This window comes from Anarhichas minor, unplaced genomic scaffold (genome assembly GCF_050575085.1).
Source record: "Anarhichas minor isolate MPS153535 unplaced genomic scaffold, ASM5057508v1 ptg000018l, whole genome shotgun sequence".
NCBI lineage: Eukaryota > Metazoa > Chordata > Actinopteri > Perciformes > Anarhichadidae > Anarhichas > Anarhichas minor.
In genome coordinates, this window is record NW_027466464.1 from 10,031,761 (window position 1) to 10,044,521 (window position 12,761).

A 12,761-nucleotide genomic window follows, 5' to 3' on the forward strand; every position below is an offset into this window, starting at 1 on the left:
TGGCGATCTTACTGCGCGAAGGTCTTGTCCTCGAGGGGCGTGTCGTTGATTTGCACGATGCACTCGTCCTGCCGGAAGATATTCTCCCTCGCGGAGCGGCTGTTTTTCTCGATGCCTTTAATGTTCAGGCCCAGGGTCCTTGACACACACACACACACGGTGAATATGAATTCATGGAGGTAAACACACATATGATTACATGCCAACGTTTGTGCATGTCTATGAGTCAACATTGCCATCTGCCATGTGTGTGTGTGTGTGTGTGTGTGTGTGTGTGTGTGCTTACCGTCCACTGAGAGAGGAGCAGTACGGGATCACGTGGATACCCAGGGGTCCCCAGTCAGCTGGAAACTCCACCACTTTCGTCAGGGTGCTGTCAACCAAACACACACACACACACACACACACGGACATCTTGAAAGACATATTGAAGGTGAGGATGTACATGCATGCGATCATGACAACACTGCGCACACACACACTTCGAGCCTTTCTATGTGCAAGCTCTTCAAAATAAATGAGTGTTTTCCTCCGGGCAGATAGGGACACAAATGAGCTTACAGGTAGTCCTGCCAAACATCAGAGGAACATGGGTGGGTGGGTGCTCGGGACGCAGGTGGCTATACTTCAGCCTTTATCTAGCCGCGCTCTCAAGCGCTCGATCAGGTCGGTGGACAAAAGAAAAGACAGCGGGAGATAAAAGAGAAAGACGGATGGAGGAGCATGATGGAGATGAAACAGAATGTCTCTAATAATCCCATCGGAGACCCGAACCGGGGCTTTTAACGGCAGATAAACAAGGCTTTTGATAGCGGACGGCTAAGAGGGGGGACCTGCATGATGGGAGCATGAAGGAAGATCACAGGAGACGGCGACAGGGACGGGGAGATTATACTTTGTTTTGAAGTTAGAGAAATCATGTTCTCGGTCGTATTTGCTGTTTTTGCCACCAAAGAAATTCATCTCAAATGTGTGCCGTAGCATCACATCCGTCCAAATCTGCAGCATTGTTCTTCCAAGATTTTATACATAAAGATGTTTTGGATATTTAAGATATTCACTGATGGTGTTGTTTGCTTATGGAGGCCATAAAGAGGGACGTGTTTCATAACAGCATGAAAAGTTCCCGGTAGTGCTTTTAATGATCTGTATGTTTTGGCGAGGAGATGTGGGCATAGCGAAACACTGACTGGTTCTGCGAGAAGGTTTCGGGGAACGGTCCAAGAGGAGCGATCTCAGGCGGAGGCCGAGAACAAAAAGGTAAAGTTTAGCTTTGAAAAAAAAGAAGTGATGAAGCGTCTGCGTGATATAAGAAAAGAAAAAGAGAGCAAGTGTGAGAAGAAAAGGCAGTAAAGTTCAAGGTTTGTGTGCTTCTTACGCCCAAGGACTCGCCGGGATCATTATAAAACACACTCCTCCGTCACTGTCACCCCTGCTCTCTGCCACGGTCGCACACGTGCTGCACACACACACACACACACACACACACACACACACACACACACACACACACACACACACACACACACACACACACACACACACACACACACACACACAAATTTGCATTCTTATTGCTGCATCTATTGCGTGCTCACAAACACCATCAGTCACATTCGTCCAAATTGAATTCACAGATACACATGCATTCGATTTACATCTATTAGGAGAACGCAGTTACATCTGAATTACACATGTGCACAAGCCAGGAATTTGCATGCACAGGCACACACACACACACATTGTTGTGATGGTAAACAATCAAAGCAGGACAGCGTGGACACCCGCAGGTACAAAGCCGGTCCTGAGCGATGTATATGTACTCGCACACTTAACTTGGCCTCAGCCCATTTACATTCATATCAAAACAAACAAGCTCATCAGAGGCGTAGCTTGTTAGCGCCGCGCTCTAATATGCAGAATAGCTCCGCTCAACCATTTTAGCATCCCGCTGACACAAACACAAACACAGTCGTTCCGCTGGAGAGAGGGAGAGAGGGGGAGGGAGAGAGGGAGACAGTGGGACGGATGAAAAGAGCAACGAGGAGTGAGACAGATGGAGCTCCCACTCCTGGTTGACTTCCTCCACATCAACAGAGGCCGGGGCCGCCGAACAAACTCGCAGGGGCCCGGGGACTCGCTGAAAGTGTGCCCCTCGCTAGATCACCGCGGCTCCTCCAGCCGCCAACCATCTGTTTACAACCCCTCGGTGGGAGCCGCGCCTCCGCCGTGTCCCGCCGCTGTACCGTAAGAATGCAGAAGAATCGCCATCTGTCACTGCGGACGAGTCTGTTCCCTGAGACTCGGGAGTCCTTTTATTTATTTATTCAAAAGAACAATCTTCTCATCGGGAAATTATTTTCTACTTCTGTCACGGGCTCGCTGGTTCGAGAGACGGGGCGAAGGGGTCGTTGATGGAGGAGTGAGAGGGAGAAATGAAGATAAAACTCTGCATCATGTCAGAGGTGCCCAAAAACAAAAGGCGGAGGTTGGTGAGATGTTAACCAACGTCCAGTGTGCACAAATCCAATCATGCCACTAACTATTCTCCCCTCATAGGGATCAAAGGTCAACACCCTGGATGTCAATTAAATTACAACAGTATCATAAAGAATAATTAAGAGGGCCAGATAAGACTGCAATAGGGAATTCTCTACAACTTCTTCCCCAACTTCAAGAGAGCGATGTTTGTCATGTAAATGTCGCCTTTGGGTGGATCCCCGGGACATTACACGCAAGGACGGGTAACAACCAAACATTACATCTCAATTATGCTCACAATGAATGGGATCAGTCACATGTAGACGGACCAATCACGCGCGAGAGTGGGCGGGACCGCTGGCGTCCCAGCGGGGCTGAGAGGAGTTTTGATTAACCAAAGGAAACAGCAACATATCAAATCAACAGTGAAAATCATGAGGTGCAGCCCTGCTACTTCACACATTAATGTCCGTAACCTCGTCTCCAATAAAAACTGAATTGTGGGTTGTATTTACATCTTTTTATCTCACACACACACACACGAGTGTGTTTAATCCAGTCACAATGTCAGGCTGTCAAACAAAGACTGGAGCGTTAATCCCAGTCTCCAACACTGCGGCGTACCCGGCTACAGTGTGATCTGTAAACACACACACACACACACGCACACGCACACGCACACGCACACACACCTTACCTATAGTTTGCTTTGCTCATCTTTGCGGGGGGGTCGTCTGTGTGCAGCCGGTCCAGAGCTCCTTTCAGCACATGGTTGATTTCCTGTTAAAAAAAACACAAAAACCATTCAGTCAACATGATAACAGCTACAGTGACAAATTAAGAGTGTCTACATTTACACACACACACACACACACACACACACACACAGTAAACAAACAGTAGCCGGTCTGCGGATACGAGGAGGCCCGTCTCCAATTAGCAAAACAATCTCACGCCGCCATCAATCACCTTTGCAGACAGCGAAGAGAGAGCGACCGACCGGACGGCGAGCTCCCGACCACGCGGCGCTGTCCTTCCTTCCCTCTACGTATATGTATTTCTACCCGTCTACCTCTCCCTCCCCCCCTCCCTCCATCCCTGCCCCCCTCCCTCCATCCCTGCCCTGTGTCAGGCAAGGCTCTATTTTTAAGAAAAATCAACAACCCCGGGGCATACGAGTTAAACAAAAAAAAAAAAAAGGGAAGAGGGAGAGAGAGAGAGAGAGAGAGAGAGAGAGAGATGTCGGAGGAAAGGAGGAAGACGGCGGCGTCAAACTGTTGCGAGACGCTCGGACTCACTCGACAAGTGGGAGAGAGACATTGCCCCAAATCGTTAAAGACAAGAGGGGTGCAATTAGGTCCTTCTGCCTTGTCAATTTCATTGTGTCACCAGTGCTCCCGCCCACCAGCCCGCTTCTTATCAACCCCCCTCCCCACCACCACACCCAACTCCCCGACGGACCCTCTGTCACACGCAGAGTAAATATATACGCTTCACAACACACACACACACACACACACACGCACACACACACACGCATATATTTCCTGCAAATGTTAACAACACGTATCGACTCTGCAGAGCTGCAAACACAGAAATGGTGTATTTATGAACACACTCACACATGCGCTGCCTGCACAAATAGTGACCCACTTATCTGGGCAGTGTGTGAGATTACCCCACAATAGAGCGCGCGCGTGTGTGTGTGTGTGTGTGTGTGTGTGTATATATATGTGTGTGTGTGTGAGGGGGCAGGAAGATGAGCTGCAGGCTCCATTGTTGCTGTGCATCTTCCCGCGACGCCGTTAGCTACCGGGCTTCTCCTCCTTTGGTACACGCACACATATACACACACCCACACACACATCCTCCTACCATGTGAGTGAGCTACTACAGTACGCACACGTGGTACAATAACATGAAAACCCTTTTGTTTTGGTTCAACTACAGTGTTATATAAGATACGGCATGTTGGGATGCACACACACACAAACCTGCCTTTCTGTAATGCTTTAAAAATGAAGGGATCTAATCCCAGATTGAGAGCGCTCCTGTTTATCTACACATTAAAGCGGCAGCGCTCCTCTGTGGGCGCCCCCGCTGGTGCTCGGCCAATCAGCTCGCCCCGCTCGCTGCTCATGCCAACACACAAAAGGAGGAAGCATCATTGCCGTCCCCGTCCCTCCGAGTGGGACGGTGAAGCCGTAACCCTAGAGTGACCACACACAGCACATCGCATGGTTGTGATTGGCTATAACTATGCTAATTTTCATGTTTATTGTCATCGTGGATGTTTTCATTCGTCCACATGTATTTACCTTTAAACTACATATTTCAAGACATACATGTAGTGCAAATCAGGTACTGTGTTGGCTTTATAAAGCCTCTTTCCCACTGGACAAAAAACCCACTAACATCTGGCTTTTGTCTGCAGTGGGAGAGTTTACGATCCACATTTATTCCCAGGACAAATGATTGTAATTTATCGGCAGATGAAAACATGACACACCAATCTCCCTTTTCCTGTGCCATTATCACTGTTTACTAACTCTGTTTTCCCGTTAAAAACCTGCACGCACGCGCTCATCCTGGTGAAAAAACGGTAAAACACCACCGAGCTCTACCAGTGGGACTCGTGCTGATGCTTCAACTGACACTCTAACCCCCGTCTGCGCTCACACATCAGCTGACACTTCAACTTCTTGAACTCACACTCGAAGTGACAATAAACACGTTCAGCGTCGACTCCTGCACTTCAACTCCTATCAGCACTTTCACTTTAGCCGCTACTCACTTCAGCGCCATCATAACCACGTCTTCTTTCAATGCTTCAACTTAAAACAAGTGGCGAATGAATACGGTTCAAATTGAAGACATTTAAGCTGCGCGCCGCCATACGTGTTTCTGTCGGAGGTGTGAGTGACGGGGCGCTGTGCACACCTATGAGAGATGAGGTGTTTGTGTGTGTGTGTGTGTGTGTGTGTGTGTGTGTGTGTGTGTGAGCGCGTTCGACGGATGAGTAACGAGGTGTGTGTTTCTCTCGTGTCCTCTGGGTGCTGTAGTCATCTGCTACGCGTCAGGAAAAAAAGAAAGCGAGCGTGTGTGTGTGTGTGTGTGTGTGTGTGTGTGTGTAAGAAGTGTGTTTCCATGTACACACACAGCGCAGGATCACAGCTAGCCGGTGCTCCTTGACCTGCGTCGCATCCATCACATTCACTCGCTGCCACATTCTCTCACGTACAAACTCCTCAAGGGTTTGCTGCGTGTAGTTGGACTCTCTGCTGTGTTAACACACATTGCATCACCGCACCACCCGGGTGTGGAGAATCAGCCAAAACTTGCGGGTGGCAGAGCGAGGGAGTGAAGGAACATAGCGAGGATTACTTTAAAAAAAATAAGAGTGTGATGGAGGAAAGAGGAGCGGTAGAATTCTGTCAGCGAGGTAACATTACAACGTCTCGTTTGTTAGCTTCGAACGTGGCAGGGAGTCAATTAAAGGGCCGGCTGCGTGTTTAGCAACGCTCAGCCTTTTTTTTTTTGCCGGTTTCATTAGCTCTTCTGATACAGACTTAGAGCGGCGTGTGTGCGTGGACCAAAGCCGTAAAGAGAAGTGGGCCAACCTTGGCCTTTTACCACGGCAGCCGGTAAAATCTATTAAAAGGGGGCAGGGCGCATTTTTATCAGCCTTAATTACACCGTATCTAGATTTCAAGACAAAAACGGGACACAAGTGTGTGTGTTAGTTGTAAGTGTGTGTGAGTAAGATAAAGTGAAGGGGGAGGTTCGCAGAGGAGCGGTACAGTGGATGAGTGTATTGATCTATGGGAGTCCATCAGGCACAGGACTCAATGTGTCCAGGAGCTGTGACGGCCTCCCAGCCTTTCACACGTGCACGCGCACTGCAAGGCGACTAGTGTTCCCCGCTCTCCTCTGTGTGTGTGTATGTGGAACACTTTTAAATCATCCTCATTAATTAACATGGTTGAAATACTATCTGGTCACCTCTTTGTCTCGGATGTTAAACGCCGTGCTAATAGGTCTCATATGTGTCGTCATTCACCGCGTAATAAAGCAGAAATGCCTTTAAAAACGCTGTAAAGAGACAGAACAGTGACACAGCAGCATCTGCTGGGTTTGAATGAGGCGAGATGTCGGTGCGAGGATGTTTTATCTCATCTGTAATGAGCCTGTTGTTTATGGTTCGTTTTGAAAAGGTATGAAGCCTGAAATATGGGCTTGGTCATCCCGTTTAGTCGCCGCCCCGCTGATGCCCGGGTTGTGCTTCGTCACCGCTGTGTGGAACGCAGCGGGGGGGAGGGGGAGGAGGGAGGGGGGACAACAACAGGACTCCCTCTCTCTACCTGACACACACACACACACACACACACACACACACACACGTGTGTACCACGGTGACCTCACACAGCCGCCATCGTGACAAGCAAAGGCAGCACACGGAGTCCTCCTCCTTAATGGCTGCACTTTGCAAAGCCGACCCTTTTCAAAGTGCAGCCCGGGGGGCGTGGACCACAAGAGGAGTATTCAGTGGGTTTGCTCCGTCGTCACACACCACTGAAGTAATGGGGAGTGCGATATGTTCATCTCTCCACGTTATTTATTTACTGTATTTTCTACATTTTTCATATCGTATCGGCTTGTTTCGTTTTGTCCATTTCTTTTTACTCTTACTCTGTTCTTTTCCTGTTTAAAAATAGAAACCCCTTTGAATAACACAGTGGAATTCATCCACCAGCGCACACCATGCTTACCGGATCAGGAGAGCCGCTGCCGCGGTCGTCGGGCGAAGGCGTGGCTCTGATCTCGCGGGTCGGGGGCAAGGCCGAGTCGCTGCTGCTCCTCACCAACAGAGGTGTGTCTGCGTGGAGACGGACACAGTTAGAGACACGGAGGGATGAGGGAAGGAGGGAAGGAGGGAAGGAGGTGAGAGGAGAAGGGAGCAGTTTTTACTTCCATCTTTTGGAAACTTTCGTACCGAGCAGCTGGCCTGCATCTCATTGAGATGAGCATCGGGGGGGAAAAAGAAAAATGTATTCACACTAAAACTATTCAAAAGAATCCTAATTTGGACCTTTGTGCTTTCTCATGCTTTTAATATCCACCCCGACGGGAGCAGACTTATTTGTGGATGTACGTGGCAGGGTGTTTTCAAATTTAACTCAACAGAAGAGAAAATAAAGACAGGGCAGAGTGTGAGATAAACAAAAAGGGAAGGGGGGGGGGGGGAGGGAGAAAACCTCGACACACAGAAAAAAAGGGGACGGCAAACAAAATTCTCTGCTTTCCTGTAATCAATCTCTCTTTGGAGGGTCAGTGACAGGGTCCTGGTCCAACGTGGTCGGAATAGAGAGAGCAGAGGAGGGGAGGGAGTAGGGTGTGTGGTATGTGATTGTAGACAGATGAAAAATGCTCATTCCGAGGACCCGCGACACACACACACACACACACACACACACACAAACAACGTCCACATGTGTTCAGGTTTGTCGGACTAATCGTTTTTATTAACTGGCATAAATTATCCGTTGATTCTCTGCCGGACTAGTCTCCCAGTCTCACCCCACGTCTGCCCGTGTGCCACGCCCTCTCACTCAAACGGTCTCAAAAAGCACCAAAATGTGCATTTCTCTTCATCAAGTCTTCTTCTGGTTGTCCTCGAAAAATCGACACAACGTGGTCTCATCTGATTTGGAAAAGCAGAAACTACATAGAGAACAATGCGTTTCGTTTTGCGATTGGGAAACATGCTTTGATTTAACACAATAACATGCGGGGGAAATAAAGGTATCTTCTCCGTGCAGGCATCAAACGACAGCAGAGAAATACACGAAATACATCAAACAGGCGTTCCTCCATCTGATTATCTATTGTACTTGTGTGCATCTAAAAAGAAAATAGGTCAAACACTGCAGGTGCTTTTACAACGTTATTAAATGAGCCGTGTGTTTGAGTCCTCTCTTAGGATGCTGTGGAGTTCCTTCACCGGCCGCCGTGTGAAGGAACCCGAGGGCCACTGGCTTTGACCTCTGACCTGCGCTGAACTCTGGAGGGTCAAGCGGTGTCGCGGAGGGTCGGATATTGACGAGAGTGACAGTTTTAACTCGCTTAGGTCAGCCTCTGTTTAGGCGGTTGTAAACAAGATTGGCTCAGAGCCATTGCTAATTAAAGGTGACTGGGACGGCGGAAATAGGCTCCAGAGTCGATAAATATAGAATAAAATTAAATAAATCGAAGGAAGTTATGTTGAGAGACTTGCTCTTAAAGCAGCATGTGCAGCTCAACATCGCTCCCTTTGCGCATCGTGAGCACAGTTCTCTGTTTATTTTAAGATCACAGACATTTTCTGACTCCTGCCGAAAGGGCGGAGAGGAGGTGGAAGCCCCATAACTTTGGGTGTATTTTAGGTTGGAAAATTTGATGCCGGCTGCACAGCCCAAAACCACGAGGTGCCCTGCCACTTTAAATACGACGTCACCCACCGGGCTCATCCCAGCGAGCGCTTCAAGGCCGGAGAAACAAAACTGTAAAACACACCGAAAAACACCCACGAGTGATGGCCCTCCCCTCGCCTTTCCATTGACACCGGTGTAATTGGAGAGACCCTGAAGAGGCCCGCGTCTGTTTATCCGCCTCCGACTCTCCATCTGCGACTGTTGCGCAATTCTGGGAACGCTGAGGTTTTATTTTAAGAATTTCCTCTTGCTCTCAGTTCTGTGAAAAGTTGTGCAGTTCACCACCGGGGCCGGGATGAAAACAAAGAGGCATCATGTTTCTTTCTGACCGCGTGTGACTGTGAGCGTGTACGTGTGTGTGTGTCTAGGAACACATGGTAATCAGAGTGTGTGTGTATGTGTGTGTGTGTGCCTTTGAGTATGCATGTGCGAGGATGCGTGCATGGTGTGTGTGTCTACTATGTGCATTTATTACAAGCGGCTTCTGTGTTTATATATACTTGTCTGCATGAGTGTGTGTGTATGTGTGTGTGTCGTCATGCCAAAGGCCAGGGTGGTCTTGCTTCTCTCCCAATCGATGGAGCAGCACGGCTCAGGCTGCTCATGGGATGATGCGATAAGGACTCTTTTCCTAGAAGTGTGTGTGTGTGTGTGTGTGTGTGTGTAGCAGCGGATCAATGCAGGTCTAATCATCCCACCGGGGCGGTGTGAAGTCCAATCGCCCCGTTCAAACAAGCGGTCCGACCCGACACACAAACACTTTGATGCCCGACTGATTACCGACTCGCGCCTCGCCCCGTCCGCCGCCACTCGCTGCGATTACATGCGCACCACAACCAGGTTATTGGGCCGTAATCGGATTACGGTGATAAGCGTGATTAAAGCATCCACGTTTGTTTGCAGTGGCCCAATTCTTCCGAGCAGTTGATTTGCTGACGGATGGGTTAATGTCCTGACAATGCCAGTAATACAGCTATCAGGTGATGTTAGCTCTAATGTTTACCTTCATTTAAATATGATAACCCAGTTAAAGAGTTTACATACTGGAAAGAAAAAAGAAGTTCTTCCCAGCGGTGGAAGAGGCGACCGGTTGTGGTTGTTTGATGGACGCCGGGGTTCTTTTGTCACATTGTGTGTGCGCGTGCATGTCCGAAAAGACAAAAGCTGCCTCATTGCATGAGTCTGGCTCTCTATGAGGGGCGTCACAGGGTCACATCATAACTAAGTTAGTCAGGGTTTTGGGGGGCGGGGTTAGGAAGAGGTCCCACTGGGTTGAAGACAGGACGGGGTGGGGGGGGGGGGGGGCTGGAATTATTCCATTCACGCTCTGCTGGACCCTGGGCATGCTAACTGGCTACAGTGCTAATCTAGTTAGAGCTGGGAGCCGGGGCGGGACGGAGAAGGTATCGGATGGGGGGCTAGAGGGGGTGGGAAGCGGCATTGGCAGGTGGTTGAAGCTGAATAGTAGAGTAGGCGAGAAACGTCTGGACGGGGGGGGCCGGAGAGAGGGGGCCGATAAACGGGGCAGAGGGCGAGGGATGGCGGAGGGGCAGGTGTGTGTATGGTGGAGGCTCACTGCCACAGATGGAGGGAGGAAAATGAAAGGGGAGCGACCCAGCGATTAGACAGACCCCCCCCTGTCTGTCGGGCTCTTTTTAATCCTTTATCTCCTCCTGTCATTTAAAACATGACGGTGGAATAGAAACAGGATCCGGACTGAAATCTAGATTATTTACAGTGAAATGTGTCTATAGCCAGAATGACTGCAGCACACATTCCCCCCAGAGGCTCCCTGAGGCTCCTGGCTGACTAGTCTTGTGATGATGTTTCCCACTGGAGCAGTATCTTATAACGCAAATCTGTCATTCCTGTTTAACACGTGCACATACGCCGTCATTCCCACTTACCTTGTACTAGTGGAAGTGACCCCGAGAACCTCAGAGGTGTTTTTCTACGGTCTTTATCTGACCCTAGCTTTTTTTTCTTTCCCTGCAGGACCTTTGCAGACAAAGAGAGAGAAGGCGATTGGCTGTGCAGTGTTGTACAGGAGGCTTCCAATAAAGTGTGGTCGTGAGGGTCATGCTATAAAATGACGACAACATGAAGAGGAAGCAGCGGGGCTCTTATAGAGATCATGTTTGTCATGTCGTTGTTGAGTAGCGCTCAGTTCGGTCTCATCTCCGTCTCTCCGGCTGAGCGGCGTGTGAAAAACGAGAGCCGGCTATGTCGAGAACGACGAGTGGGGACGGCGGGGGAGAGAGCGCCGCGTCAACGCTGCATCTGTTCTCACACGCAAATCAAGTTGCAGGCATAATAAATAAATAAATAAATACCTCTCTCTTTACGCAGCAGGTTCAGCTTACAGCTGTTCCAGAGATGTACTTTCTGACTTTTCTCTCTCTCACACACATACTCACACGTCTCCCGCTGTCTCAACACGATACATTTTCTCACAAGCGCAAGAAAACGTGTTGATTGGTCGTCGCTTTAGCTCGTCAGTCGTCGAGATTTCTGCAGAAACTAAAACTAGAACGCCTGCTGTACGGTACAGAGTGTTCGATATCGCCCAGAACAGATGTGACATACTGGCTTTGAGGACGGCCTCGTTGACTTCGATCTCCCCTCCGATTGGCTGCTGGGGATGCAGGTGGGAGAAGTAGCGGAGGGGCTCGGGGCTCGGCGTGGCGCTGGAGTAGCCGTTGGACATGGTCTCCCCGGGGCTCTCCGTCCTCCCGCGCCGGACGTCAAACACCGCCACGAGCTGGAAGAGACACGCAGAAGAGTCAAAACTGTGGCTGGAAATATTATGAGATGTTCAAACTCTCCTCAGGAGGAGCGTGACAGCCTGGCGTGTGAACGAGCTGGAAACACACCGCCAGGTTATATAGCGTCTCCGCTGTGCCATGATCACAGAGAGGCTTTCATTGTGATTTATCTTGCCAACAGCGGGGATGCAGCCTGCTTCGTCCTGCCAATTATGTGTGTGTGTGTGTGTGTGTTTGTGTGTGGGAGGCAAGGAAACAGAGCTGGATTCAGATCTGCCACTTCGGCGACGCAATAACTTTCTGAAAATCTGACCAGCAGCAGAGGCCGGTTCCGGAGGAGGTTCGCGCACGCGGCGAGGTGTGTGCGCGTGCGGAATTAGCAGGCAAATGAGATCCGACGCGAGAATGAGAAGCTGTCAAACACAATGACGCGGCTGCCACGGCGAGGCGGCGGGAAGGGGGTGAACAGGGGATGGAGGGCAGAGGAACGACAAACAATCCTAATTGAGACAGGGACATGATGGCAGATAGATCGAAAGGGGGAACGTGTGTGTGTGTGTGTGTGTGTGTGGGTCGGCGGCGAGGCCGTGCCATCGCGGCTTGATAAATGGGCGCGTGGCGGCGTGACGCTCTCATTAGACAGCGCCTGGTGAAGGAAATGACCACTTAATGAAAAGCAATAACCGCGATGGAACGAGGGACGGAAATAAAACAACAGACGAGTGGAGCACGTCAATTAACGACGATGGGAGCGCGGAGAGGCTGTGTGTGTGTGTGTGTGTGTGTGTGTGTGTGTGTGTGTATTTAAGAGTGTGTAAACAATAAGCACGAAGGAGGCGGCGAAATATGTATCATCCATCGCCTCTCACCTCAACCTCCCGTGATTCAATATCCTCGCGACACCTGGTCGACGCCACGCAAAGGAGATTCGACTTCTACGTTTGTGTGTGTGTGTGTGTGTGTGTGTGTGTGTGTGTGTGTGTGTGTGTGTGTGTGGAAGGAAAAGATGAGGAACTGAGGGGCTGGCAGATGCAGAGACGAGAGA

The 12,761-nt window shown here is 49.8% G+C and overlaps 1 protein-coding gene across 2 annotated transcripts in view; it reads right to left on the bottom strand.

The window, feature by feature from the left end:
- Nucleotides 1-12,761, bottom strand: part of pard3ba (par-3 family cell polarity regulator beta a) — a 96,944-nt gene that overhangs the window by 68,000 nt on the left and 16,183 nt on the right. For both annotated transcript variants that reach the window (XM_076094944.1, XM_076094943.1), the window contains exons 3-7: nucleotides 11,538-11,712; nucleotides 7,251-7,357; nucleotides 3,179-3,261; nucleotides 287-373; nucleotides 13-138 (exon numbers count right to left, since the gene is read on the bottom strand). In XM_076094944.1, the coding sequence (XP_075951059.1) occupies nucleotides 13-138; nucleotides 287-373; nucleotides 3,179-3,261; nucleotides 7,251-7,357; nucleotides 11,538-11,712 (578 nt within the window). The remainder of the gene's footprint in view (nucleotides 1-12; nucleotides 139-286; nucleotides 374-3,178; nucleotides 3,262-7,250; nucleotides 7,358-11,537; nucleotides 11,713-12,761) is intronic.